This window comes from Bos javanicus, chromosome 26, assembly GCF_032452875.1.
Source record: "Bos javanicus breed banteng chromosome 26, ARS-OSU_banteng_1.0, whole genome shotgun sequence".
Taxonomy (NCBI): Eukaryota; Metazoa; Chordata; class Mammalia; order Artiodactyla; family Bovidae; genus Bos; species Bos javanicus.
This window is the reverse complement of record NC_083893.1, coordinates 42293295-42320609: the sequence shown is the minus strand read 5'-3', so window position 1 is coordinate 42320609 and position 27315 is coordinate 42293295. Positions and strand designations below refer to the sequence as shown.

General features: G+C 47.6%; 2 protein-coding genes across 3 annotated transcripts; both read right to left on the bottom strand.

Annotated features, from left to right (window-relative positions):
- Positions 1–1922: 1922 nt before the first annotated feature.
- Positions 1923–13819, bottom strand: BUB3 (BUB3 mitotic checkpoint protein). 2 transcript variants are annotated; one of them, XM_061403794.1, is made up of 8 exons: positions 13739–13819; positions 12978–13172; positions 11687–11756; positions 9629–9780; positions 6956–7114; positions 5066–5243; positions 4476–4692; positions 1923–3490 (listed from the first exon to the last, which is right to left on the bottom strand). In XM_061403794.1, exons 2-8 carry the CDS (start codon positions 13170–13172, stop codon positions 3475–3477), a joined length of 987 nt encoding a protein of 328 aa, XP_061259778.1. In that variant the 5' UTR covers positions 13739–13819; the 3' UTR covers positions 1923–3474. The 2 variants fall into 2 exon arrangements, with proteins under 2 accessions (XP_061259778.1, XP_061259779.1); XM_061403795.1 differs by having other exon boundaries at positions 1923–2246.
- Positions 13820–17625: 3806 nt separating this feature from the next.
- Positions 17626–26124, bottom strand: HMX2 (H6 family homeobox 2). Its single transcript, XM_061403797.1, has 3 exons — positions 25971–26124; positions 19774–20042; positions 17626–18833 (listed from the first exon to the last, which is right to left on the bottom strand). The coding sequence occupies exons 2-3, from the start codon at positions 20039–20041 to the stop codon at positions 18277–18279; spliced, it is 825 nt and encodes a 274-aa protein (XP_061259781.1). The 5' UTR covers position 20042; positions 25971–26124; the 3' UTR covers positions 17626–18276.
- Between the last annotated feature and the right edge of the window lie 1191 nt (positions 26125–27315).

Below are 27315 nucleotides of genomic sequence, written 5' to 3'. Positions count from 1 at the left end.
ATAGGTGTGTTACTCTTTTGAGTTTTTCTCAATGTTAGAAATAGTTCATAAATGTTTTTTAAAAGATAAGTATACTGACAAACTTAAGAACTAGGAATTCCACAGATATCTGAGCATTCATTTATGAAAAACAAACTGAAAAGTTAGCTAGTAACTGAGAGCAATAGATTGAATATTTTTCATCCCAAGAAAGCAATGACTGTGTTAGGCATGCCCTAATAAACATTTTATATATTCATTTATAACTTCATGAGTTATTACCTTCATTTAACAGATGAGGAAACTGCTACTCAGAAATTAACATGGCCAACGGTGCAATGTAAGCAGCAAAGTCAAGATTCAAAGGCTTCAACATACAGGCTGTCTCATGGGTTTCCCTCAGAACAAAGCAGTACCCCTCACAACTAACGTACCTTTTTTACATGGTGGAGCTCAGAACCAGACACTGAAGCCACCAGAACACTCCCATTTACCCCCCAGAATTCCCCAAGGAAGGTCAGCTCCACCCCCATTCTTCTAAGAGCAACTTGACAGTCAGCAGTCCCTTCCCAGCGAACTGCAGGCCTTGAAGAAGCATACAGTATTACAAAGTGAACGAAGGGCAACAGGGGGCACTGGAGGGTCTCAAGCACAGCATGATAAAAAAGAACAAGTTCTATGTGGCATACAATGGTTTTTAAAATTAGAGGTGTCGAGGCATTAGTCATAAAATCCATTCAGGGGGCCATAACCAGCATTTCCTAAAAAAAGAAGGAAAAAAAAGGCAGGCAGGCAGGAAGGGAGCTGATGTGTCAGATGTACAGAAGACAAGTGATGCTTCCCACAGCTTCGTCCGCTGTACACACTACTGACCTCTGTGTGTTTTGGATCATGGTTCAAATGCTTACTTGCATTGCAACCGAAAGGTTTCAAAGTTACTCCTCTAGAAGACGAAGGATTTAGGGTAGAGGCTGGAGTCTGCAGCACACCCCCAGATGGCCAGAAAGGATCCTTTAAGGTGGTATATAGTAACAGTAGAAAGAAAAGAAAGATGAACTTTTTAAAAAAAGACACACTTCAAAACAGAACAGAATTTGGGCAGGGGAACCCAACGAAAATGCTAAGGTGTTACACATGGGCCATTCGAGGGGAAGGCAGCCATGACAGACAGGCCACCTGTGAGGAAGAGCTGGTGAAGAGGTCCGCAGACGAGGCAGGAGACACACTTAGGGTGAGATACGTTAGACTGCAAGAGACGAGAGGACATACAGACAGACTACAAAAACAGCTCGGCCACACCATGCCCTCAAAACCAGGGCCCCTCACTGCTTTAACTTGGTCACCTTTTATGAAACTGTATTAATTCTCTTTCAGTTAAACCATGTTTTAAATTTATGCTCTGTCCTCAACCAAGTGGTTATGACTTTAAAAAGCACATAATCACACTAAAGAACCAATACCATCAGTTAGTCTCCAGCTATTACATTATTCACCATCCCAAGGGCTTCCCTTTGATTTAGCATTTGATGGATAAGTACAGACGGGTCTGTCGTTTGGCTGTGAGTGCACCCACTGACGGCATCAGCACTGGGGCTGGGAGCCGCAGGCGCGGGGGGGCCCTGGCACTCCCAGAGAGAGTTCGGCCAGAAGGGGTCCGGCAGCTGCCTGCAGGCTGGGCCCGTCCTGTGAAGCCACACAGCTGGCTCGAGGGCCCTGCTGATCCAGCAAGAGGACACAAGGGAAATGGCAGAACTCCAACAGATCACTTTATTCAAGACTGAATCCCCAAAGTACATCCAAATAGACATAATTAAACAAGGCAGTGTGGACCGAAAGGTACAATGTCATCCCCACCCGGCCCCCTGATGAAGGGAGGTTTGCTTTACAGAAGGCTTTTTACAAAGTAAATTACATTAATTACCAACATTTAAAAACATCCAACATTTAAGGGTTTTGAATCTCTGATTTATTAGACAGCATGGAAATAACAGGTTTAGGTTATTTTACAGAAAGAGCTCAAGCTGCACATACACAGCAACTGGGCTTGCTGAGGGAAAAACAATTCTTCAGACTACTGCACAAGGACACAAAGACTCCTCATCCTACAGTCAGGAGGAAAAGGCACACCAAGAGAACAGAGAAATTCACATACTAAACAATGTGTCCACAGTGACTACAACGCATCCCTTAAGGGACAATCATGTATTGGTAGGAAGCAAAACAAGCTTTCCATAGAGAAACCACTTTCACGAGATGGTTAGGTGGACCTGCAATGAAGAAAATACATTTCAAAAGATGGGTTCAGATTTACACTAAGTTTTCACTAAAATACTTACAAATAAAAATAAGACCTCTGTAGCAAAAGAAATTTTTTAAAATACATCATGGATGAAACAAATTTCAGTAAAGGTCCAAGTACCATTCAGATACATACATTTGCAAATAATATAAATAAAAAAAACAAAAAGTGTGACAACAAAAAAACGATTTGGAACTACCTAGAATAGGCCAAGCTAAGTTCATGTTCTGCTTCAGGGCATTACATTGAAATGAATCTCATTCTCACTATAATTTTTTTCTTTTTAACCTTAATCACCAGCGGCTGGGCAACTGAAATGGACATGAGAACTATATAAATGTCAGAGAAATATGTAAACCTCATTAATGTTTCCAAAAATTCATTTAGAGATAGAAACAGGTCCAAATAGATGCCTGTCTAAATGTACTGCAATTACGTTACAATTATTTTTCCAAATACACAGATATGCTCTGTCTTTTCTCAGCTCATTACTGACTCAAACAATTTGCCCTTCTGGGATCAATTGTTTGCTAATAAATAATTGTTTACAGTCACAAAATGATGTTAGGAGGTTTTCTTATTAGTTTTCCTCCTGCACCCTAATAAGATTGAAAACGAGCTGATTCCCCAGAGTCTAACCTTAACCTCGCTTTGTTTCACAGCCCAGGAAATGATGACCCATCTGCTTCAGAAAATAATGGACGGCTGAGAGGAAATATTGTTTAATTGTAGATTAACCTCCTCATGAGGCAGTCTGAAGCAGCTTTAGAATTAGCAACTATAACCAGCAAGAGAAACAAATGGCTGAAGAGCCTTCTTCTCTACCATTTAAGGCCCAGAAAGAATGCAAAGGGGGCTTTATCACCTACATTTATTTACAAACATTTATTTCCGCAGTGGAAACAAAAATCAAGGTCAAAACTGATTTCTCAGAAGTGCTGCTGCTGCCCTCCCCTTCTGTTTGCCCAAATACCTTTAAATGCAGAAAAACCATCAAACCATCTCATGCGCTAAAGAAAGTGTTTAAAAAAAACAACAAACAATAAAAAAACCTCTTTTCCAATATTTTCAGGTTCTTATAATATTAAAATTAAAAAATGTTCCCTGGCTTCTTTGTTAATAGTAATATATCCACCATTGGGGAGTACGAATTGTTTTATTATCATCAACATGGCACTTAAGTAAATGAAATCTTGTCAAGTACATGGTGACCTACAAGTTCAAAAGAAAAAAGAAGAGCATGAGATCAAAACGGCCGGCCAGGACAAGAGACACAGAAGCGAGAGATAAACGCAAACCCAGCCCTTTATCCACCAGGCTTCACACGCCACGCCTTTTCCAAAGACAAACTGTGAAGGCACACCCGGTACTGAACACTTCACACTCTGCCCTCTCTCAGGGACTCCAGCAACTCAGCAAGGGCCCTCTATGCCATTCTAATTCAGAAGAGTACAGGGATCCTGGAAACAGTCAGCTATTCCATAAATATTTACTGAGGACTTCCTTCCAGGGCCTGAGGACAGAGGGACAAGGAGCAGGACCAAGACTCTTGGGGGCTGGTATTTTATGGTCAAACAAGTGTCCAGGTATCAGGTTTCCCTCAAGTCTGGCTCAAGTAAAAAGCTCTGCCCCATGTACCGAGAAAATGTAAATGGTTCTTCCCTGTCAACAGTTACACCCAAGAGCCAAAGACATCTACAGAAATTTCAAAACTAAGGAAATCTAGTATTCCAAGCAAGGCCATATTACTCTGAATTTCCAGTAAGACCTGAAGGTCATTTCATTCTGTGTAAATATTACAGAAACAACCTCTGTGGAGAGGAAAGATTTTTGGCAGTTCAAATTCTTAAATATCTTAAATAGAATTTGCTAAAATAAATTATTCTTGAATTCCTCAACTTAATTTTGAAGCAATGAGCTAGTAATAACTCCAGAGATTCAAATAATAGTGCCTATTCAAGAAGAATGAGAGTTTGACATTCTTCTCTACAAAACAACTAGGCACAATTTTATCCATCAGACGTCTATCAACCTACGGATATTGAAAGCTTGGGAGAACAAGATAAAATCAACTCCAGCCCTAGAGTCAGCTGTAATATCAAACAGGCATCAACAATGCTATTCATGAATTTAGAAAAATTAATAAATCCTGGGTTGAATGCAAGAAAAGGCTCAAATACAGGTGAAGCATACTCACTTGGGTTTTGTTTCTGCATCTGTCACTTGGCGAATGAAGATACCATCTTCAGGATGTTCCGTGTCATCCATTTCATACATATACGATGATGCTATTGCAAGCGTGGTCCCATCATTACTGAAGGCGAGTGAGGCGATGCTGGTGGGGTACCGATGGAACTGGCACAGTCGCTTTTTGTTAAATGGATCCCAAATATTTACAAATCCATCAGAACCACCTGCAAGTGATTTCAAAAAATAGTTCTTGAAAGCAGATACAAAAATAGCCATTATCTTGATAATTTTTAAGATCACAGAAGTTGCATTTTCCCCAGGGAGTATTATACTAGATTTTTTTTTCCCTTTAAATATCATAAAGAACCAAGCACAATTTTTAAGAACTCTGCCCACTTCCCAGGTGGTCCAGTGGTTAATATGCCACGCTTCCAATGCAAGGGGAGGCAGAATCCTTGGTCAGGGAACTAGGACCCCACATGCCACACAGAATGACCAAAAAAAAAAAAAAAACCTGCCCAAGTACAAATATACAGCATTCAATTAACAGCAAAATTATATTAACAAGCAGATAGAAGTGAACATGCCATACTCTACCTGTGGCAAAAGTATTGTGGATGTTGTGAAAGGAAATGGCGTTGACTGGGTAAATCTGCTCAATATTGTTTTCTTTTAGTCTGTGACACTTGAAGGCATACTTCTTCTTCTGCACCTCGGGGCTTGGGTCCAAGTACTCAACTGCCACTCGACCTTCGATAGAACTTAATACATAACCCTGGCAAGAGGAAATCAGAAGACAAAACTAGTGAATCCAGATTCCAAAACAAGGCATATACTTTCCCAAACTCAACCCAAATTAAAGAAAGATAATTATTTTTAAAATGAAAAGAGAATACGGCTGTATTTTAAACAAATGTTTAAGCAATACTAATATAGATAAGATCACGCCAAAAGTTTAAAAACACTTATATCTGTTATATTAAAAAACAAACAAAAAAGGCCACCATCACTTACTTTACCAGTACTCTGCACATTGCAATCAAAAACATCTAGGTATTCTGTCAAACCTCACAGGAATTTTTAAATTATTTTAATATAATTTATTTGTTGTCCTGTTCAGAAGGGGACTCAAATTCATTCCATCACTTGGAATATATTTTTCTTGGCTTGATGTCTCCTCACTTCTAACAGCTCTAAGAACTGTATCTTCTTCACTGAGGGTATATCAATAATCCAGACCAACTGGAAAACCAGCCTTCCATCTCTATCATCCTGCCTCTTGCTTTTAACTACAGCAAGTTTATACCCAAACAACACAGATTTTCAGCAAGGCTCAAAAGTGCTCTATAATTTCAAACCTCTCCTCACCTTGCCTTGAAATAGTAGGTCAGAGAAGATAAGAAAGGAAGATAATATGAAATCTATATTTTACTTCTTTAATTTTTCGAGATATGAAAAAGATTTATTCCTAAAAAACTATTAACACCTGTAATGAAAAAAGAATCAGTAAAATGTTACTTTTAGTTAAAAAGCTTCCATTATAAACTACAGATAAACTCCGACAGAAAATTTTGGATATAAAACATCATGATATTCATAAATACAACCATATTTGAACCACACATTTAAGTTTTTCATAACTTCAATTCTAATGGAAATTTACAATATCCTGAGAAGAACTGTGATCACCATTTGAGGTAGTAGCCTTTTGAAATAAAGAGCTAAGAGAATAGAGTAATGGACCTAATTCTTTCGAGCTCCACAACCTCTGAAGGACAGCCATAAGATTCCAAAGATATCTGCTGTTTTTAATGACTTTCCTCTTATAAAATTCCCAGAGCAAATGACCCCACCACCAACTTCCCTTCCAACTTTCAGGACTGGGGGCAGGGGTGCACTAATAAAGTGTCACCTCTTCTAGTAATGATGATGGAAGGTGACCCACACTGTTCATCAAGAGTTAGTCACTCTATGAGGCACAGCTCCCCTCTAACCTCAGAGGCATTCCTTTAAAAAAAAAAAAATGTAGGTTCTGCTCTCAGACTAGCTAAAAAGCTGTTAGTATTAGGGCACAAAAGGGACAAAAAAGAAGGAAAAAAAGCGGGGGGGGGGGGGGCAGCAAACAGCAAATTCCGTAACTCTAAATTTTCAGATTTAAACCTGAATTCGCTGGTTTGTAAATTAAAATACCTGCAAAACTCTCTTCGATTACTGTATACCTGTCAAGCTTCCTGGAGGAAGAGCACCAAGGAATCAGAAAACCACTGGTAGATTATTACCCTCTGTGAAAATCAAAGCCTTCTCTAAAATTGAGTTAACACACTACCTTTTAACAAAAGGCTGTGAAAATACACCTAAGAGAAATTCCAATCACCACTCCAAAAAAAAAAAAAAGAAAGCAATGCGTAAAACGCAGTGACCAAATTATTATAAAGGATTCTACTAGGTTCAAATTCCCACAGCGGGCGGGGGAGGCAAGGTCAGTACCTGCTTGTTGGGGAATGCGCGGATGCAGCGCGTCTGGTACTTGAGGCTGGACTCGCGGCGCTGCTGCACGTAGCCCATGTTCCGCAAGTCCCACACCAGCACTCTGCGGCCTGCGGTGCCCACGATCAGCCGGTCTCCCGACACCGACAGGGTATACACCTTTCAAAAAACACCGAAACTTGCTAAAAATGCATGCCTGCAAATGGCATTTTGCTCCAAAATAAAGTCCACGGATCATAAAACCATTAAAAAAAGTTAGCTAAAGGTTCACAAACACAGGTACCAAAATTTTAAATACTTCAGTTACACAAACCAAGTAACTGGCACAAAATAATACACCCAAGATATTCTTAATACTTAACCACGTATCATAATAATGCACATTCTAATTAACTCTCCAAAAATATTTCTGAAGACGATTCTCTTTCTTACTAAAACAAAGTAAATTATTAAATAATTTTATAGCCGTTTCATTTAATCACAATATAAAAGTGTAAAAGATACTCAAAAAGGAGACAATAGACAATAAAACCATAAAAACAGCTCAAGATACCTTTCAGTGAGCTTCTGGCTTTTCATAAGACAATCATTTTCAAAGTTATTTTTCTATGACCACCTTTTAGACACAGATTTTACATTGTAACTCTTTGATTTGCCCACCTGTCACACTTAATAAATAGGCCTTTCCAGGAAGAGTGAGAGAGTTAACATTAATTACCTGCTTACTTGCTTTTGGTGGCATACGAACTCAAAATTAAAAGACAAGGTCAGTGGTCTGGCATATGACAAAGCAAATTTTTACGCCTTGATGTCACACTAAACACTCAAGACAGAGTTATGTTTACGGAAAATTTTAAAAGCACTTATCCCCTAAAAACAACTGCTCCCCCCACCCCTTAAAATTCCTTTTCTTCAATAGTAAAACAACTTTCACAAATTATCCCCTTATAATAAATCACAAAATTTCCTGCAAATAAGCCTTTAAGGTGACTTACTTTCAAATACATTATCTGGAGACCAAACAGAGATAGGAAATTCATGAAAATAGTAATAAAATATATTTTCCTGATCATGTTAAATCATTTTTTAAAAAATCTAGACTTCAGGTATATAACTGTGTTCTGATCATTACTTTTAATTAATTAGCAACTAATTTAATCTAATTTAATATTTTAAAACCTGAAGAATCACTATAAAAAATGAAGAGGCCTCATTACATGGTAAGACATCTCTTTAACATTCAGTAATTAAAGCTTACGGTTAGTTATCACTAACATATTAACCACATAAGCGCCCCCCCTTTCCCGCCCCCCAGGGAGGGCAGTGGGCAGAGGTGGTGGGACTGGGTTTAAGAACATAATAACCTGATAATTTCTACAATCTAGCCTTAAAATTCAACAACTAATTTGACCAAGGGAAAAAACACAGAATTTAAAAGACTCAAAACAGTAGATTTAATACAAGTGTGTTTCAATAAGAGATATAGTAAGATTTACTGCTGTTTATTCAAAAAACATTTGCAGAAAAACAAATTAGTGTAACACACATGAAACGCCGAATTCAAAAAACAAAGAATCCAGAAAAAGATCAATTTATAACAGTACAATCAGAATGGGAATTTTATCTTAAATCTTTACTATCCAGGTGACACACAAGCTTCTAACAGTGCTTTCTATCCCCACTGATCGTAAATCAAGTAAAAACACTGTCATGCTACTGACTAGGTATATACATTTATCAAAGACCGTATTAAAAAAAGTGACATAATGAACCTTGCTGAACCAATAAGCTGCTTGATTCAGTGTGGCTGTCCATTATATGATATTCTGTCAGCAATTTATCACAGCTCTTAACATGTTACATACAACCATAAATCAAAACTAGAAACAATGCAATTATTTTATTCTGAACAAAGGTCTTGCCAGGAGTAGATTCGACTCTGATGTGACAAAAATAATGGCTCTTTGGATGCACTACAGTATATAATGACAGCTAACAGGAACTGAATAGTATATTTACACTGAGGAAATAGACTCAAGTGAAGGATACCTTTAAACTGCTAAAACAATCAATCTTTAAAATTAACTACCACCTGATAAAGTCTGATGAGGATACATCAAGAATGCTCAATTACATTTTCATTGTACAGATCAAAAGGTTAGAATAATACACAACATTTCAGTTTTAAGAAGCTTCCTTCAACTACCTGTCAGTATTAAAAATAAATAAATTATAAAAGCCAGCGAATAAAGGACATCTTTTTCACTAAACTTTAAATGATAACCCATTTCACCCTCTCACAGTCAACTAAAGAGAAAGCTCAGGCCTAAGTGAAAATGAGTGATGCTCCATCCCACTTCCTGCTTGCGGAAGTCAAACTCAGTTTCAGTCTTTGCTAAATGACTTCTCTGAAAAGTTGCTTCTCAGCCCTAGGATCTAAAGCATTACAATACATGGAAGTGGGTTTATCACTAGTGCTATCCAGTACAAATGTGACAACTGACAGGAAAAAGCTGACCAAAGTATGAAGATTAGTTTTCCTTTACATATTTAGTTGGGTTTGTGAAATAGACTCATCAACTCTTAACCTCTAAATTCAACATTATCTTCATCACTTATCAAGTCAAATCACCCCAAGAACCATAATTCCTGTCATGAACATAAAAAGCCTACCTTTTCAGGCTGAGAGAAGGTCCCAGCATTACAAGGGGTTCTGGGATCCCACAATTTAACCGTCTGATCCCAGCTTCCAGTAACCATCACATTCACTTCGGGACAGTATTCAACACATCTGATAGGGGCATCATGGGTTCCAACAAGATTTTCTGTAGGAATAAAAATAAAGCAACAACCAACACCTAGCTTTACTAAAGATTCCTCAGGTGAACAACAAAAGGAAACATTCATTCTACTGTAACGAATCCACTTCCACCCACTCAACAGAAGTATCTACACATAGAAAAACCTCTCCGGGACTACAAAGTCACTCATTCACCTCTGTCCATCTTACAGGGCATAGCTTGATTCACTGGCACAGTAATACGAAAAGCTACCTTGAGTTTCAGACAACATTAAAATGATAGTCTATCAGTTATTTTCGTCACGATTCTAGATTCCTTCAAATCAGGAACCTTCTTTCAACTCTATAGTTCTGACTGTATGCAGTGCATGTTCTGATACATGGTAAGTGTTCAAAATATACCTGTTGAATGAACACTTGAGTGGAGAACTCTGGTCCAAGGGATCTGGATAAAATGTATCACATTAAGCTGATGTTTCAAAGAAACAGATTTAAGTGGTAACAGGATTACCTGAAAGCTGGGGATGAGGAAAGCAGGGAGGCTCAGGATTAATAACCACTTGGTTTTCATGGTGGTTCTATTTCTTTCTTTAATATTTACTTGGCTATGCCAGATCTTAGTTGCGGATGTGAGATCTAGTTTCCTGACCAGGGATTGAACCCAGGCCCCCTGCGTTAGGAGCATGGAGTCTTAGCCACTAGACCACCAGGGAAGCTCATCAAATTTCTAATACACAATTTCTTCCCTTTCAATTTCAACTTTTCACGTTATCTCATTCATTCATTCAATTAGTATCTACTGTCTACTATGTGCCAGAATCGATATCACATGCTAAGGTAACAACAAATACAAAGAGTATGTGGTTCTGATCCTCAAAGAGGAAAACTACCTGTTTAAAAACACTCCATTTAAACAAGAAAGAAAAGTGTCTCATAAAATTCAGCAAAGACCTTCTGAGAATAAGCAGCTAATTCCCTTAATTATGGTCTCCAGCATCAAAAATCTTTGCTTTTTGGTGTTTTCTTGAGTTTTCAAACAAACAGAACCTAAACCTGCAAGCTAACTTCCTGATTAGAAAAAACTGCTAGCAAACAAAACCGAACATCCGCAGCTGTGAGTTACATGACAAAACGGCTTTCACGTAAAAGCCTCTTCTGATTGGATCCTTCTTTCTGGATAAAAAAATATAGCGCCCATCCTCCATCCATTCTCTCACCGTCCAACTCATCCTCATTGAGTCCTATCTCTGTGCCTTGCTATGTTCTTCAAGTACATCTATGTCTAACACGTGCATATACAAATAAACAAAAAGCCTTTACTAGAGAGCTCTGTGTATTTGAGTTCCATTCCAATCTCTATTCTACTCCAAAGTCACGATAAAAATGGGGGTAAATTTCATCGCTTAGAAATTAACTAAAAGAAAACGTGCTACCCTGTCCTTCATTCAATAAATGCGAATGTTCTATGCTAAACAATCATACAAGCTGGGTTACTATGGTACCCAGACAGGATTGGCTATTTTATAATATTAGATTTTTAAAACCCTGTCTTCCTTCAGTCTGAACTACATTAGTTTCTGAAAAGAGAACTCTGAAACTATCCTGGAAAAATTCTACTGCAAGGTAGAACACTGCAAGATCCAGTCCCCTTCTGAGGGCAGGGTCAAGGTCAAACACGTAAGTGCCTCTTCATGTAAATACTGTGGACGGAGGTCACAATGAGCTACACTGTTAAAATACATACATGATATTTTGTGATTCTAACTTAATGGTTATCATTTAAACAAAAAAGTCTTATATTCAAGCCACTTTTACTTTTATCTAAGCAACTCAGGAACTAAGCAATTCAGGAACTATTCTTCTTAAATAAACATTTGTAAGTAAGCACTAGCTAGGAAAACAATAAACTGGTAAAAATGTGCCTATGTTACCTTGATCAGTGTTCAAATCATGCATTTTCAATTGATGGTCTAATCCCCCACTCCAGGCATGTGTTGGATCCTACAAAATAAAAAGTTTCAAGTCACTCAGAACTTACAAAGCTTTAAAAAAAAGTGTTTAACCTTGGAGTAGGAAATGGCAACCCACTCCAGTATTCTTGCCTGGAAAATTTCATGAACAGAGAAGTCTGGAGAGCTGGCAGTCCATGAGTAGCAAAGAGTCGGACACGACTGAGCACGTATGTGTAACAGGTTATGGAATTTGTAAAATACTATTAAGGAAAATGTTTCCTGTAGCCCAATCACCTAGAGATAACTACTGCCAACACTTGACCATCTCTCTTCTAATCTTCTTCTTATAAAAACATGTAATTTTAAAATAAAATTTGAAATCAAACTCTGGATACTTTTTAGTTTCAGGTTAATCAATCCACAGAAATATCAGTAGTGATTTCGTAATAATCCATACTATAACTGAACTTCCAATTTTCTTATGTCCTCATTGTCAAACAATTGTTCACATTTTTATTTCAATAAACAATTACATGATAAGCATTTTTAGTAGCGTTTTCTAGGAGCAAGATTAAGGAAAACTAGGGTATGGACAGCCTTATCACATCCTGCTCAGCATTACTTATAATTTCTTATATCGCAATGAGTTTATTAGGAGTAAACAGTATCTAACTGTGGTTTTAAATTGCATCCTTCGATTACTTGTAAAGTTGACTCTTTTACGTTTAATAATTTTTAAATGGAAAAAAAAAGTATTGAAAAATTCCTCTATCTACCAGCCAACTCCTCAGTTTATGCTCGGAATGAAGTACGCTGGGCTCACTCATTGTAAACAAACAAAAAACTGAGCGACCTAAGTAGTCACCCAAACTACTATGCAAGCAAATTAAGAACTGTTCACCACACTGGCTGAGAGCCAATACGTATTCCCATTTACTAGCAAACAAACCTTTTAATAAGTAAGACGGCCAAATTTTACAGTCTTGCTGTGAGTTTCAAGTACATTCTGTCCAGAAAACTCCATCAGAAGCTTAACGGGAGACCCAGTTCCTGACGTCTGTCAAGTCCCCAGGGCCAAAACGCAAAAACAAAGCAGCACCCGAACCTCAAGGTTATTGGGGTGGGGGTGGGGGAGGAGTGGAAAGAGAGGGGCGCTGTCCAAATGACTCTACCGACAAGAGCCTTCGCCCAACACTGCAAAAGGGACGCTTTTCACGAGGGACACCATAAAACTCAAAAGGATGCAGGAGCTGAAACGGAGAACACCTACGTAGAAGGCGCAGTCCAGGACGGCGCCGGTGTGCTGGTACTTGAGCCGCATGGAGTTGGCCGGCACATCATAGAGGCGCACGGACGTGTCCCAGGAGGAGACCAGCAGGAACTGCGATGTGTTGGGGCTGAACTTCACTGAGGAGATGCCGTCCTCGGGGGGTTGGTTCAGTTTGAACTCGTTAGAACCGGTCATCTAGGGAACAAGGGCCTGGTCAGAGTCTCCCCAAGAGGCCGGGGTCGCGAGGCTCGACTCGCAGAAAGGGCCGGGCAGTACGGGGCTGGGGCGGGTCCCCCAAGGGGCCGGGCCGGGTCCCCCAAGGGGCCGGGGTCGCGAGGCTCGACTCGCAGAAGGGCTGCGGAGTAGGTGGGGTGGGGGTCTCTCTGGGGGGGCGGGACCGAGGGAAAGGCCGGCGACGTGCCCTCTGCGCCTGCGCAGGGCCGCCGCGCCCTCGCCGGTCGGGCCTCATCGACCCCCCTCCCCTTCGCCCCTCCTGAGCTTCCCTACCGGCCGGGCCCGCGCCGCCACACCCCTGACTCCAGCCTGGCTCGCCGGATCCACACCCTCCCCCGCCGTGGGCTTCTGCACGCCAGCCTCTCCCCACCCCCGCCCCCGGGGACTGCCGCCCCGCGTGCTTCTAAAATAAAAAGGAAAAGCCGTGGAAGTGAACCCGGTTCCCAGCGGACTGCTCCGCTGGCTCGGGAACCCCGGGGGCATCCCCGGAAAGCCCGTGCCTCCGCCCGGCCACCTCGCCCCGCTACCTCGGGCTCCGTTCAGAAGCAACTCAGCCGCCGCTCGCCGCCACCTCGCTTCCCTCCGCCGCTCTCGCGCGTTGAGCGAAGTAGGCGGAGACAAAGCTCCAGCCAAAGCCTGTCATTGGCTAATTTCAAACGCCAACGTCTCCTGCTAAGGCAGCCGATTGGTTCATCCCGAGGCCCCGGGCTCGGGCGACCCAGTCAACCTGTTCCGGCACAAAGGCAAAACGGCAGCCTTTCCGATCACGTGACTGCTTTCCGCCACCAGGCTGAGGCGCCCCGCCGGTGCTGGACGCGTGAAAACTACAACTCCCAGAGAGCATCGCGCCAAGGCGGAGCTCACGCCCTCTCCTGTTCGTGTGGGGCATGCTGGGAAATGTAGTCCTTATGTAGCCAACGCTTATCCTGTCCTCTGAATAGTAGGCGGGAAAAATGCTCTTTCCATTTGACTCTTGGAGCCCTCCCCATGTCTCGGACACAAGAACTCCATTTTGGTCAGTACTTTTATAGGACTGAATTAGTCGCCTTTCCATTGGACGTACATATCCGGTGAAGTTAACCAAAAGTGGAGAAGAAAATATTTGCTCTAACGAATGTTTTGCCCCACTTTTTTCTCATTTTCCTGGACTTTCCACCTATGAAGCAGGCGCTCACATTTCCCATTGTCGAAGGTCTTCTGACTTCAGAGAAACTCATCCTTACTTATACTCTGCTTTATCTCTTCATTCCATCTTTCTGCAAACATTTATTGAGCACCCAGTTCGTGCCAGGCCTAGGGAGAAGAGTGAGGAAAAGCATTAATCAGATCAGTTCTTGCTCTGGAGGAACTGTTTTTCCAGAAGGTTGGACAGACTGGGAAACAGATAATTACTCTTAAGTGTGTTAAAGCTCAAAAGCCTCTTACAGACATATGTCCAAGTAGGACCTTAAAATGACAGCCACAAGCTTCTCTCTATTCCACTCTCTCACACCCCAACAACACTCTAGACTTACAGGCTCTGCTCTATTTTCTGTTTCTAGAATCCTCCAGAAATAGAATCAAGAAGGTTGCTCCTGTAATGAGAAATACTTTGGTCTTCATGAAAGAAAAGCAATACTTAATAACTAGAATGCTGTGACTCAGTTACTATTGAATATCAAAAGAATGCTGAAATGTTTCAATTTAATCCGTGCTATACCATCTTTTTCACTGCCTTTTGTATTGTGGGAAAAAAATCTTACTTTATTATACAATCTTGTATGAAGTGGGAGAAAATTGTTGAGGTTAAAGTGTTTAATTTCTAAGGCAACTCGATAGAGAAAAGGTGTTGTTGGTCCTCATGCATTCATATACACTGACTCAAATGCACTTCTTTTTATGAATCGTGATACAGTAAACATACAACCACCACTCTTCTGCCCAGTAGTGATGATATTCCTGCCAAAATACAGATTCTTCCCCTCTCAATTCAGTCACCCAATTGTGTCCGACTCTTTGCAGCCCCGTGAACTGCAACATGCCAGGCTTCCCTGTCCATTACCAACTCCCAGAGCTTGCTCAAGCTCATGTTCATTGAGTTGGTGATGCCATCCAACCATCTTATCCTCTGACGTCCCCTTCTCCTCCTGCCCTCAGTCTTTCCCAGCATCCTCACCAGTCCTCATACTTGGTTTTCTCTCTCTCCTCTTTCAACAACTTAATGGCTAGGTTAAGAATTTTAAAGTGCAGTGCCTTACCTCCATTCTAATTTTGGCTAAATAATTTTATCTCCAAATAATTTTATTTGGTTCCCTCTCCCAGTTGTTTATTTAATTCTACTAGTGTTCAAGATTCTGAGCATGAATTATCCACTAATAAAATCTAAGTGTATTTCATTATCCAGTGTGTGTATGATTCAGGTCCCTCTGGACAGGCAGTTGCAGCCGGACTCGATTTGAGTTTTAAGAAACGTCAATCTTTTAAATCCAGTTTAGAGCCTGAAAGGAGGCTGATGATGTTGCTGATTATTCAAATGAATTGATAGTCTTGAGATCGGAAATCTGGCCACAATGGAGTCTTGAACAACATCTTAAATCCAAATGCAAAGCTGTGTGTGTTTCTGTGTGTGTGTGAGTGTGTCTACTTAGTTACCTATAAGAAAGAGGTATTCCTAGAAACTAATCACACTGTTGGATCACCTTTGACTCCTAATTTCTGGATTAGTAAAAAAGTGATGTATCCACTATATGACAAACGAAGAGGATCATCCCTAAAATCCTAAGGGCAAAAACCACTTTGCCCTTAACTGTCTACACAAAACCACTTCCTATAAAAGAAGTAAGCCCAAGAAAGATATAGTGATCTAATACTGGTAAAACCATCATCTCTTTTTAAAAAACAATCTATCGAAGTGAGGACCAAAATGATATGGATGAAATATTTCTTTACAAGTAGTTCCTTGAAGGTAATTTGGTTAAATCTGCATAGAATATTCAAAGAGCAACTTGAGAGGAAAAGAAAAATTTAAAGCGGGTTATCTGGAAGGAGAGAACGTCATTGAAATATGTGTACCAAAAAATATTAGAAGAAAGATGCAGTGTTAGTTTTCTCTCTCTGACTGGCCGATATCTAGCATAGTTCCCAGCCCTATTTACCAGGGCTCAGTAAATATTGAACTCAGATGGAATTAAATAAATGCAATTGACCTAACAACTTTGGCACATGGGTTCTTGGGTAGCATCCTTCAGGTGTCATTTTGAAATAGATGGTAAATTTCATGAAATTTAACGTGAAAAGAAAAAAATAGAAACCTCAAATATGAATAAGACATCAGGTATTTTAGACCTGATACTGTGGGTCACATAGACGGATTGCAGATATCCTGCATACTTTCACAAAATGCAGATAATTTCCATGTCTCTTGACTCCAAGAGACCGGTCCATCAAGTCGAGATTTTCTTTCTAGAGGATGAGATCCGGCCTCCGCGCTGCGACTCCCGGCACCTTAGCAGAGGCTAAGGAGTAGCTCGGACCGGAGAACCCGGGAGCTCGGCTCACGTGACACTGAACGGTCAGCCCCCTCAAAGCTCAGGCTTTTTTTTTTTTTTTTTTTTCCGACGTTTTACAAGGAACAGGTGGCTGCGGTCTAACACCGCAAGCCTGCGATTTGCATAACACTCGCGCGCCTCTGTTCTCTTGATGCCGCGCCCTCCCAAGCCAGGGTGCGGCGGCAGGTGTTGGGGCGCCGAAATCCGTGGGCGCGCAGACAGCGCATCAAGGTTCCATTCAGTGCCAGCTGCCACGTGCCTGCCCGACACCGGGCCACTTAGCCACGCACCACGCAAAACCACGAACAACAACAACAAAAAGTGTGGGGAGGAGCCTTTGCCTCCCGAGCTTTCTTTGCCCGGTCTCGGGCCTCATCCCTCCTCGGCCGAAGGGCCGCCTCTCTGTGCCCTGTTCCTGCGCCGCGCCGGACGCGCAACCCTGCCACCGGCTTGGAAACTGCGAGCGGCTGTAAGTCTTGTCGCGCCAGGTTGGGGGACGAGCAAACCGGGCTCGACACCTGATCCAGGCAGGGCCGCCCCACCTGCCCTGTACCCTCGGAGAGGAGGCTCCTGTCACTGACTGGACCACGTCGCACAGCCCTATGCTGTCGCCAACCCCAAGCCGCTCCCAGGGCTAGAAAGAAGCTCGTTCCAGGAGGTAACTGCTTTGGCAACTGCAGTCCCGCATCTATCCCTCTCAGCGCCCCGGGAGTTGGATTCCGGCCGGGCTGAGTCTCCGCACGCGCGGAGACTAGGGCACCCGCTAGTGGAATGGGGTGCGCCTCCAGGCCACGTGCCATCTCGGCGACGCCCGACCCTTAACCTCTGACCTCCGCCCCACCTTCCACGTGGGGAGAGCCAGACCTCCTCTGACGCACGCCTGCAACCAGCTCCGTGGAAAAGCGACAAAAACCTGCGCATTAGCACGGCGGCCAATCAATTGCACCAAAGTTAGCAACGATGCTTAAAATGTTTTATTTTTTCTTTTTAAAAATATTTACAGATCTGAAATCTATCCGCCTTTCGCCCCTATCCATCCTCGGGACAAGGGAAATGAAGAGGCGTTGAGATCATTGTTCAAAGACCCCAAGGACTGGCTTGGCCGGCCGTGTGTACGTGTACATATATACAGGTATATTTACGGGGATAGGAATGTATCTGGTTTGGTGTGGGGTTTTTTTCTGATTTTTTTTGTCCTACCGGCTAGTGTCGATCTGACCGAAACTCCCTGTCCGACCACCACCCTAGAACGTCCCCTCCAAAATGGTTTTCAAAACGTATTGGTTTGTTTGGGGGTAGGGGGCGGGTAGAGAGCAAATGATCTGGCTGGAGGGATGCCGATAAATACCAGAAACAATCAAACCAAAGTAGGGCAAAAGCCATAAATAAGAGATAATGAATACACATGGTGTATTTCGTAATATTTCTGGAAACGCGCCACCTGCTCCGGAGTGGGGAGGGGCGGGGCGGGGGCAGCCCGCGCCAGCCTGGCGGGGAGCGGGCGGGAGGGCGCGCGGCGCGGGGCCGGCGGGCCGCTATCAGTAGTCGAGCTTGTTGTAGAGGTTGTAGAGAGGTAAGGCCGAGAGGTTGCTGCCCGGGTAGTAGAGCGGCGCGGGGAAGGCGAGCGAGCGCGGCACTGGCACGCGCAGCAGCGAACTGTCCCGGAACACCAGCGGCATGCCCACCAGAGTCTGCGCCGACGCGTGCGCCATGTTGGCCGCCTCCAGCTCGGCGGAGAGCTGCCGCTTCCACTTGTTGCGGCGGTTCTGGAACCAAGTCTTGACCTGGGTCTCGGTGAGCTGCAGGCTGGAGGCGAGGCAGGCGCGCTCCGAACTGCTCAGGTAGCGCTTCATGTCGAAGGTGGATTCGAGCTGGTACACCTGGCTGCGCGAGAAGACCGTGCGCGTCTTCTTCTTGGCCGCGCCCGCCTGCCGCTCGGCGCCGCCGCTGTCCCGCGGCCGCTCGGGCCCCGGCGACGGCGAGCCCGCGGGCAAGAGCCTGTCTTTCTCTTCCTTAAAGTCCGGGTGCGAAGAAGAAAGGAAAGGCTTGCGCTCCGAGCTCGCCGGCCCCGCGCCTCCGCTGCCCTTGGGGGTACCTGGGGAGTGAGAACAGATAAGAGAGCCATGGAATTGGGGAGCCTCATGGACCCCCAGCTCCTGCCAGGACCAGGGGCTTGGCTGGCGCCTGCAGCCTTGGTTCCCATCTTCCTGGATCTCAGCCCCTACTTTTCTCGACCTCTCGCTGAAACCCAAAAAGCGGCACCCGGCTTTTGAAAAGCAACAGGAGAGGGACCCAACTACTTGGAGCCTGGGTCTCTGTGCTCCCAGCTTCCTGAAAGGACGTGTGGCAACAGGGGGAGGAGGTCTGGAGGGGGAACATTAGCATCTTTTTAAAAGATTTTGCCTTGTAGTAACTGAGCTGGAAGAGTTCCCTGAGCTTTATAGGGTGGCATCGTTTCACAGGCCGTTTGTTCGGAAATCACGCTAAGGACTGACACGGGGCTCCCCTTGGTCAGATGTTGTAAAGAGGAACCATCTCTGAAAGGCACCATTGTCAATCATCTTGGAGTGCTAATCATTCTGAGGAGGAGGAGGGGAGACAGAGAGGCAGAGGTCGAAGAGAGGGGAAGAGAGAGAAGAAAAGGACGCAGAAGGAGATTGCGGTAGAGACGGACGGGCGGACCGCTCAGATCCGACTTCCAGACATCGTGTGCAGAAAGTATCCGATGTGCAAAGGGGATATTGCAGAGCCTTGAGAGCGGCCGGCCCTGTGCCAAACCCACAAATACACTCCCATCAACCCAACCTTCCCCCAAACCGCGCCGCGCGGCATCTGTGTTCCCGGTTTCTTCCCGAGCACCCGCGGGGCGGAGGAGTCAGCGCGGAGCACGCCTCTCCCCCCAACCCCACCCTCGGCCCCGGACCCCGCGCGGCCGCGGCTCTGGCCGGGGGCGGGGGGCCCGACGCGAGAGCCCCGGCACAGTTTCCCACCCCTAGAGCTTGCTCCAGGCCGACCCGGCGGCGTGCGATCCTTACCCAGGCAAGGAAAGGGGATGGGGGGGTGGTGCTTGGAGCCGGGCTCCTTGGGGCCGTGCGGGTCTGGGCAGAAGCAGGCGGGTGCCTTCCAGCCGTCGTCCGGCTCCTCCTCCTCCGAGGACACGGACAGGCTGCGCTTCCTGGCCGGCCAGGCGGCCGGCTCCCTCGGCGCCTCCGAGGGGCCCCCGCCCAGGATGGACTGAATGGTGAAGCTGGAGACGCCGCCGGCCGCCGGACACCCCTTGCCCGCATCTTCCTTGCTGCCCATCCTGGGTTCATAAGAAATCGGAGGAAACCAAGAACTCCCTTTAGAAATGATCTGGGTGGAAGGTGGTGCAGGCAGGCAGGCGGGGGGGGGGGGGGGGGGGGGCGGGGAGGGGAGCTAGGGGGAGGGGGCGGCGAAGCTGGCGAGGCTTCCCCTCCGCGCGGGGGAAACGCGGGCACCCGACAGCTGCGCTGGGGTCCCTGCCCGCCCGGCTTCAGGTGCGCCCGCCCAGCCCCGGCGCGAATGCCCCTTCCTTGCCCGCCAGCTCGCCGGGTCCCTGGCGGCGCGGAGGTGGCGCGGCCTCATTTGCATAGAGGTTACCCGGACGCGGCCAATCGCAGCGCCGCCGAGCGGCCCCGGAAAATTTCAAAAAGCACAGGCCGGGCTCTCACAGCCCCTGTCCTCCCCCGAGCTCGCGAAGAGCCCAGCGGGCATCTGCTGTGTCCAACCAGCCTGGACCGAAAGCAGGATGGATGACAGCTAGGTTCTTAACCTCTGTGGCATCTCTGAGGGCTCCGACCCCGGCCCTCTCGAGAGACAGGGGCAGCTCGGGGCTCAGAACTGGAATGGCCCCACGCCTCCTTTAGGCGATGCAGGTCCTCACACCCTCAAAGGGCTCATAGGCTGCGCCATGACCCTCCCCAACCTCTCATCCCTTCTCTCCTAGGCAGGCAGGTAGGGCTGGCAGGCCTCTGCGCCCCACGGGGGAGGTTGGGGGTCGTGGGATTTAGGAGCGTGCGCATGGGAACTGATGCTCTTCCTAGAAGCTTAACTAGGAGGCCTGGCATCAGACAACTTTGGCCCTTCCTCCCCACAGCCCCCAACCTTGTCACGGGCCCAGCAAGACTGCATGATCGTTGTGGGGGGTAGGGGAGGCCCTAGATCTTGTTTCAGGAGATCCAGGTTCAAATCCCAGCACTACCATTTACACGCTAGGTGAACTTGGACAAGTGAAGTCCCAGTCAGAGCCTCACTGTTCTCATAGGTGATACGCACCCATTAATATCCCCTTCCCTTCACCTGTTTTGAGAATAGCCTAGGTAGGAATGAAATGTGCCCTGTAAACCTCTGTAAATAGCCCAAAGCTCGGCCTTGTCTTCCCTGACTCTCATTTTTACGTAAATATTGGAAGTCAGGGAATTGCTGCAAAAATAGAAGCGATCTGCTATAGGAAAGGGGAGAAGGAGATGAGGACCATGGTTTTAGGATTAGGCAAAGGGTATTCAAATGGGAAGGTGACCTTGAACAGGATTCTTAAACTTTCTGAGCCTTGGTTTTCTCATTTTTAAAATTAGGGGAAAGCAAAGATTGCCTCGAAGAAGCTAAATGAGGTCAAAGTGCCTAATTCTGAGTACAGCTTGCGGTAGGCGCTCAGTTAACCATAGTTCCCTAAGGTGTTTGCACGGCCCCCTCAAAGCCCTGACTCTTGCTCTTTTAATTCCCAGATCAACTGGTACCAGATGCGGAACCCACGCGACGCAGGCAAAACTTTTCGGGGCATAGTTGTCTACACAAGCCTGGAGGAACCCAAGGTGAGGCAAGACTCCAAGGCGGTCAGACGACCTCAGCCCCAGGTCTGCAGCCTCCGGTACGGCTCGGCCAAATGATCCCAGGAGCCCTGACCCTATGGTGCCCCCCCCCCCTCACGCAGCCAAGGGAGAGAGGAGACTGAATCAGTCCCCACAAATGTCCAGACGCTGCCCCCATGACGGTGCAGTTCCCTCCTCGCCCGCGCCGCGCCCGGGTTATTGAGTAAAGCGCTTATAATATCATTAGCCGCGGTGAGTTACCGACTGCAGCCCTACCCGTGGCAGAACTTCTCCCTACTTAACTCCTCCAAGGGCTCGTTAATGGGCTAATTGATTAGGAGTCGGCGGCGCAGCGGGGGCAGGGGCAGGCGAGGGGGCGGGGGCCGGAGGCTGTGCGCCACGGCCCGGGAGGGAGGCCGGCGAGGGGCAGGTGCCGGCCTCCGTCACCGCATTAACCTCTTCAGGGCTCGGCGGCGGGGTCGAGACACATTACAAATGGTCAGCTTTAATCATGGTGTCAGCTCATTAACCCGGAAGGACCCGGTGCTGAAATACAATTTGCGCGTCCTCCTCTGCGCGGCCGCGGCGCGAGCTCCCGGGCCACGTCACAGCCCGGCCCCCGCGCCCCCGCACGGTTGCGGGGTAGAAGGGAGCATCCTGGAAACCAACAGCAGACTCGCACCCGCCTGCGACCTCTCCTCGCGGGTCTCCCGGCTGGGCTTCGCCCACCCCGCGGGAAACAGGCCAACGCGGCGAGCGGAGCCTGGGGAAAAAACGGTCTTTGGGGTAGGAGGAAGGCTTTCGTTGAAACCTTCTGAGCTAGCAAATACTCGACGCCGGCAACCTGGACTATCCTGAGCTCATCTAATAATTCTTCACTTGAATTCTCAGAGCAAACCCGTGGTGCCGATCCTTAGCCCAATGTACAGTCGGGGAAACTGAGGCCCCGGAGGAAAAAAAAAGTGACCAACCCAAGTAGCGTAAGCAAGATGGAAGCCCGAGGTTGTCCCACTGCCTGTACGCGGCCCTGGGAATGGGCGAGGGGCGGGGCAAGCATTGATGCTGAGCTTGGGAGTGGCTGCGGGGTAGACTGTGAGGACCCCGGCTATCTCAAGCCCGCCGGGACGGGTGTTTGGGTGGAGTTGGCCTCTGCCAAGGCAGTGGCCAGGTGTGGCAGCGGCGGGGCCTCTGGGATGAGCCCCGGAGAAACAGCTCCCAGACCCGGCGAGGTTCGGGGGCGGGGGGACGGTGGCGGGGAGCCATGCAGCCTGGTTTGAGGACTCTTAAGAAACCGTGCAGCCTCGCGACCCCCAGCCGCCACCACCACCCGCTTCCGCGGGCTAGTTTGGGAGGGAAGTCAGAAGGAGCCTTCCGGCCCCGTGCTACGCTCCTTGCGGTCGCTTCGACTGTCTGGTCTACACAGGCGCGCGCCCCTGCGCAGCCTCCTCCTCCTCCCAGGCACCTCTTCGGACGCGAACACCGTAAACCTCAGGCTTGCTTCTGCATAAACGATTCTGCCGTGGCACGCATTCGGTCCGCAAACGTGCGCTACAGCGCCACAGACACACTGCCCCGGGCCCGGGAAATGATGGTGGTGGTGGCGCAGGCCGAAGGCGGGGAGGTTGCAGCGGAGAGGCTGTGGGGGGAGACCGGGCAAACGGGTCCTCCACGCCTCCTCTCCTTTCAGCCGGTCACGGGCGGGGTCTCCCGCTGCCCCACGGTTACGGACAGCAGTTCCACTGCAGGGGCCAGAGGGCCGGGACAGAATCTCCCCGCCCTTCCTTGGGGGCATTTTTTTGGGGGGGGGGGTGGGTCCCCGAGACTTCATGGCGAAGGCAGAGGCCCAGACGCCCTCTCCTGGGCTGAGCGCAGCTGCAAACCACACGGCCAGGAACCTTCAGCGTCAGGAACCACCACCCACAGACACCCGGTCTCTCTGCCCTCGAGCGTGGCAATCCTTCAACTCGGTCCCACCTCCCGCCCCACCCTCCTAGTCTTGGGGTAGCTCCGCCCCTCCTTAGTTCAACCAGATTAACAGCCGCTACCCCGGGAGTCAGGCCCCTCGTCATCCTTGGGATCGCTTCCCCTTCCACTCCCCCTTTCCTGGGAATTAGGCATAACCGAGTTTCAAGGAATGATAAACTTTCCGAGACTGAAAGGACGCTTAAAGTTTAGGTCTCGAGATTATGCCGCTGCTCAATATTAAAGCGGCCCAGAGCAAACTTGCCGAGGAGCCTAATAAAAATTGATCCTCTCTGCTCTGCGGCAGTCGGGAAATAGGCTGGCTGAGCCGGGTAATAGTGGAAGAAGGCTCCCTCTGAAATGACAGATGAAGTCATAAACAAGTTTGATCTTGGAATCAAGCTTCGATAAATATTAAACACAGTCTGCCCCCCCCCCCTCTTTGCGCGAGTGGATTATGATATATGGCGCGTCGAAACTTTAAAATAAGGAAATACCAGAGAAAATGATCTCAATAAATTTTCTAAGTATAAACGTTGATTATGTTTCGATTTTCATTCAAGGGCCTCTGCTGTTCGTTCTTTGGTGCAAATGACATCTTGCAATAGGCTTTTGGGGAAAAGGGCTCCCTGTTTGAAAAAGAGAGCCCCAGAGGTGTACAATTTATGTAATCTGCGGCTGGAAAATGAATTGTGTAATTTATTGGAAAACAGAAAGTCATGAAGATTGGATCAGCATAGCCGAGTCCCAACACCCCCCTCCCCACATCCATCAAGTTCCAATTAACAGCCTAACCAGAGAGCTTTAATGGGTTTCCAATCTAGTGGCCTGATAGACTCATCAATTCCTCTGGGAGAAATTAAGAAAATCGACCGCCCCTTGGCGACGCAGTGTCATTCCTTTCTGCAACTATATGTCAAATTAAAAACACAATTAAAATTTAAACTGTTTCAATCAAAGGGTGCCCTGCAACCTATGTTTCACTTAATAGAACTTTGATGAAAATCTGATGCGTGCACTCCATCACCAAGGGGGGCGAGGGCGGCGAAGCTCACGAGAGAAGGGGATTCTTTCTTTTTCTTTAAGACTTTAGCGCTCGGGTGAGGCACACCAGGTGACTCCACCCCGCAGCTCCAGACTAAAAGAAGGGAGCAACGCGCTCTCGGCGCGTTCTCGCTCTCTTCGCTCTCACATCTCCCCCAACTCTTTTTCCTCTCCGTCCACTGCAACCAGAAGGGATCCTTTAGGAATCCGGCGACAGAGATTTGGGGGGCAGTTTTCGCTGCGAAGAGGCATCGCCTGGAGCAGCAGCCAGGAAGGGAGCTGGACGAGTACAACAAGTGGGCATCTCCTGGAAACTGTCCGAGGAGGCCCGCTGCCTCCAACTATCTCTTGTCGCTGGTCTCCGAAACTGCCCGGACACACGGTGGAAGTGCAACGGGATCCTGGAGGCAGAAGGGTGGGGAAAGATCCCTAGCGGAAAAATGGACACCCGCTGCGCTGCTGTCTGAGACAGGATTCCCTAGAAGCTGGAGCTCCCCCCTCACCCCCAATAAGCCTCCAGGGTACTTCCGCAAGAGTCGCCAAGCTCGGGAACAGGCGCATCCCAGATCTCAGTATCTGGGTCCGAGGCACCAGGCGGGGCTCCAGAGTACAGCACGCCCAGTTATCTTTGCTGCCCTCTTCCGCCACCCGCCCACAGCACCCTCCCAAATGTCTGTAGGCCAAAGGTCACCATTCGCCCCGCGCACCCAGACAGGCGCATGTGCACACATGGCCGTGCACACTGCGAGATGCGCGCGGCCAGGCGAACGGATCGCTCGCACCCAAAAGGCAGAGACCGGTCAGCAGGCTGGGCTGGGGTGGGCGAGCAGAGAGTGGGTGGGAAGCCCGGAAGAGGGGCGGAGAAGTGCCTCTGCCCGGCCAGGTGCAAGTGCCCTGGAAAGCGACAACCCAGGGGCTTCCTCAGCTGTGCTTTGGACCCCCCCCCCCAACCAAGTGAGGGTTTCCATGGGGCTCACGGCTTTTACACCCCGACCCCGTCGCCGTGACCCACTAGCGGGGTCTTTTCCTAGCCGCTTGGCGGTCCACGCTTGGCTCGCTAAGAGGAAGAAACCTTCGGGATGGATCTCAGGGCCCGGGGCGTGGACAAGCGCAAGGGGTGGGGCGACATGGGGCCCTGGAGGCGGGTAGGAAGGTTCTCAGATAAGTCTCCAGCCCCCGCAGGGCCTCTCCAGGGAAGTTCAGGTACCCCGCGCAGTAGAAGCAGGAACGCTTGGCCGGGGCCCAGGCAGCCCAACGACGCCAGCTCTTGCCAGAGCCCCCGAGGGTCGAAAGCTGCGCAGCCCTCTGGACCGCCGCTGCTCTGACCCCCAGTCCCATCGCCCGGGCCCAGGCTGCCCCAGCGTGCGCTTGCAGAAGAGAAAGCAAATCCCACCGACCTGCGTGCCTCCTCCTCTTTCTCCCCGCTCTACCCTCCAGCGCGCGCTCTGGGGTTCTGGCGTGCCAGGGCCTGTCAAAGGACGTCCTGGTTCAGAATGAGCGTCCAGTGGCGAGGGGGCAGTTTATATCTGTCTTGCTCTTATTTGATGTACACACACCTGCTCTATTTACTACCAAATAAAAGAAATACATCTGTGTTGCCAACAGAAACAGCTCAAGAGCTTGCTCACTGGTCTCCCAGGGCTCGGAGATGCTCGCCGGTCCTCAGAGCCCGGCATAGTGGGACCCTGGCTCCGAGTGAGGTCCTGGCCTATAAGCATGTGGGGGTCTGCAGTAGAATGTTGGCAGCGTCCACAGTTTGTCCCAGGTGGCTGGTGAGGAGGGAACAGGAGGCATCTCTGCTCTGAAGATTTCAAGCTTCCTGCAGCAGAGGTTGCAGTGCCACCTCGCTCCCTACCTAATCCTCTCCCCAAGGTTCTTCCCAGCTTGCCTGGGGCCATCAGAGAAAACCAGCTGCCCAGGCACCCAGAACAACGTGTACCTGACTGTGTCTGCTGTTGTGATGCTGTGTGATCACAAAGCAGATGTGATGCGAAATGCATATACAGGTTGCGCCCTGCGAACCCCTGCATATGGGGTCTGTCAGGAGCTCTAACTAAAGTGTGTGTGTGTGTGTGTGTGGCGGGGGGTGGGGGTGAGTGTTTTAAATCACCTACGAGTGTGAGTGTATGCTGTATGTTGTTTGCATGTGTGTCTGTTTGGATGGTGCAGAAACTATTAAGCCAGGAAGCCGATGCTATCACACTGACTTAATTGGGGGTTCCCATGGGGGAAAGGATCTGAAGTTAGGATCCGAGAGAAGGCTGGATTCCACCATCCGAAGGGCTAAAGTCAGGAATATTGGCTCAGTGCCCTAGGTTAGGGAATACCAGCAGCTCTGGATTCCCAGGATAGATGTCTTGGAGGAGCTGAGTGGAGGTACCCTCACTTGCCCCACATAACCCCTTCTGCTGAGGGGTTCCAGCAGCTCCTGGCAATTTCCACAGAGGCAGCACCTACAGAAGCATTCTGTGTGGGGGTGGGGGGCAAGGGGCCGATGACCCCAGGCCAGTTCAGTCTCACCAAGTGCTGTCTTGGCCTCTATATAGGCTTGCAGTAGAGCCTAAGATACTTCATGCTTAGGGAGCAGCTTCCGTGCTGTCTCTTGCATCCTGGGAAATACTGTGATCCCCCACCCAACAGGAGCGAGTTGGAGGTTTGCTGCCTGGGCAGGCTTCTAGGCTCACATCTCAGCCAGTCCCAAGCCACAGGCCAGCCACGTTCCTCCCCCAGGGCATGCACCTT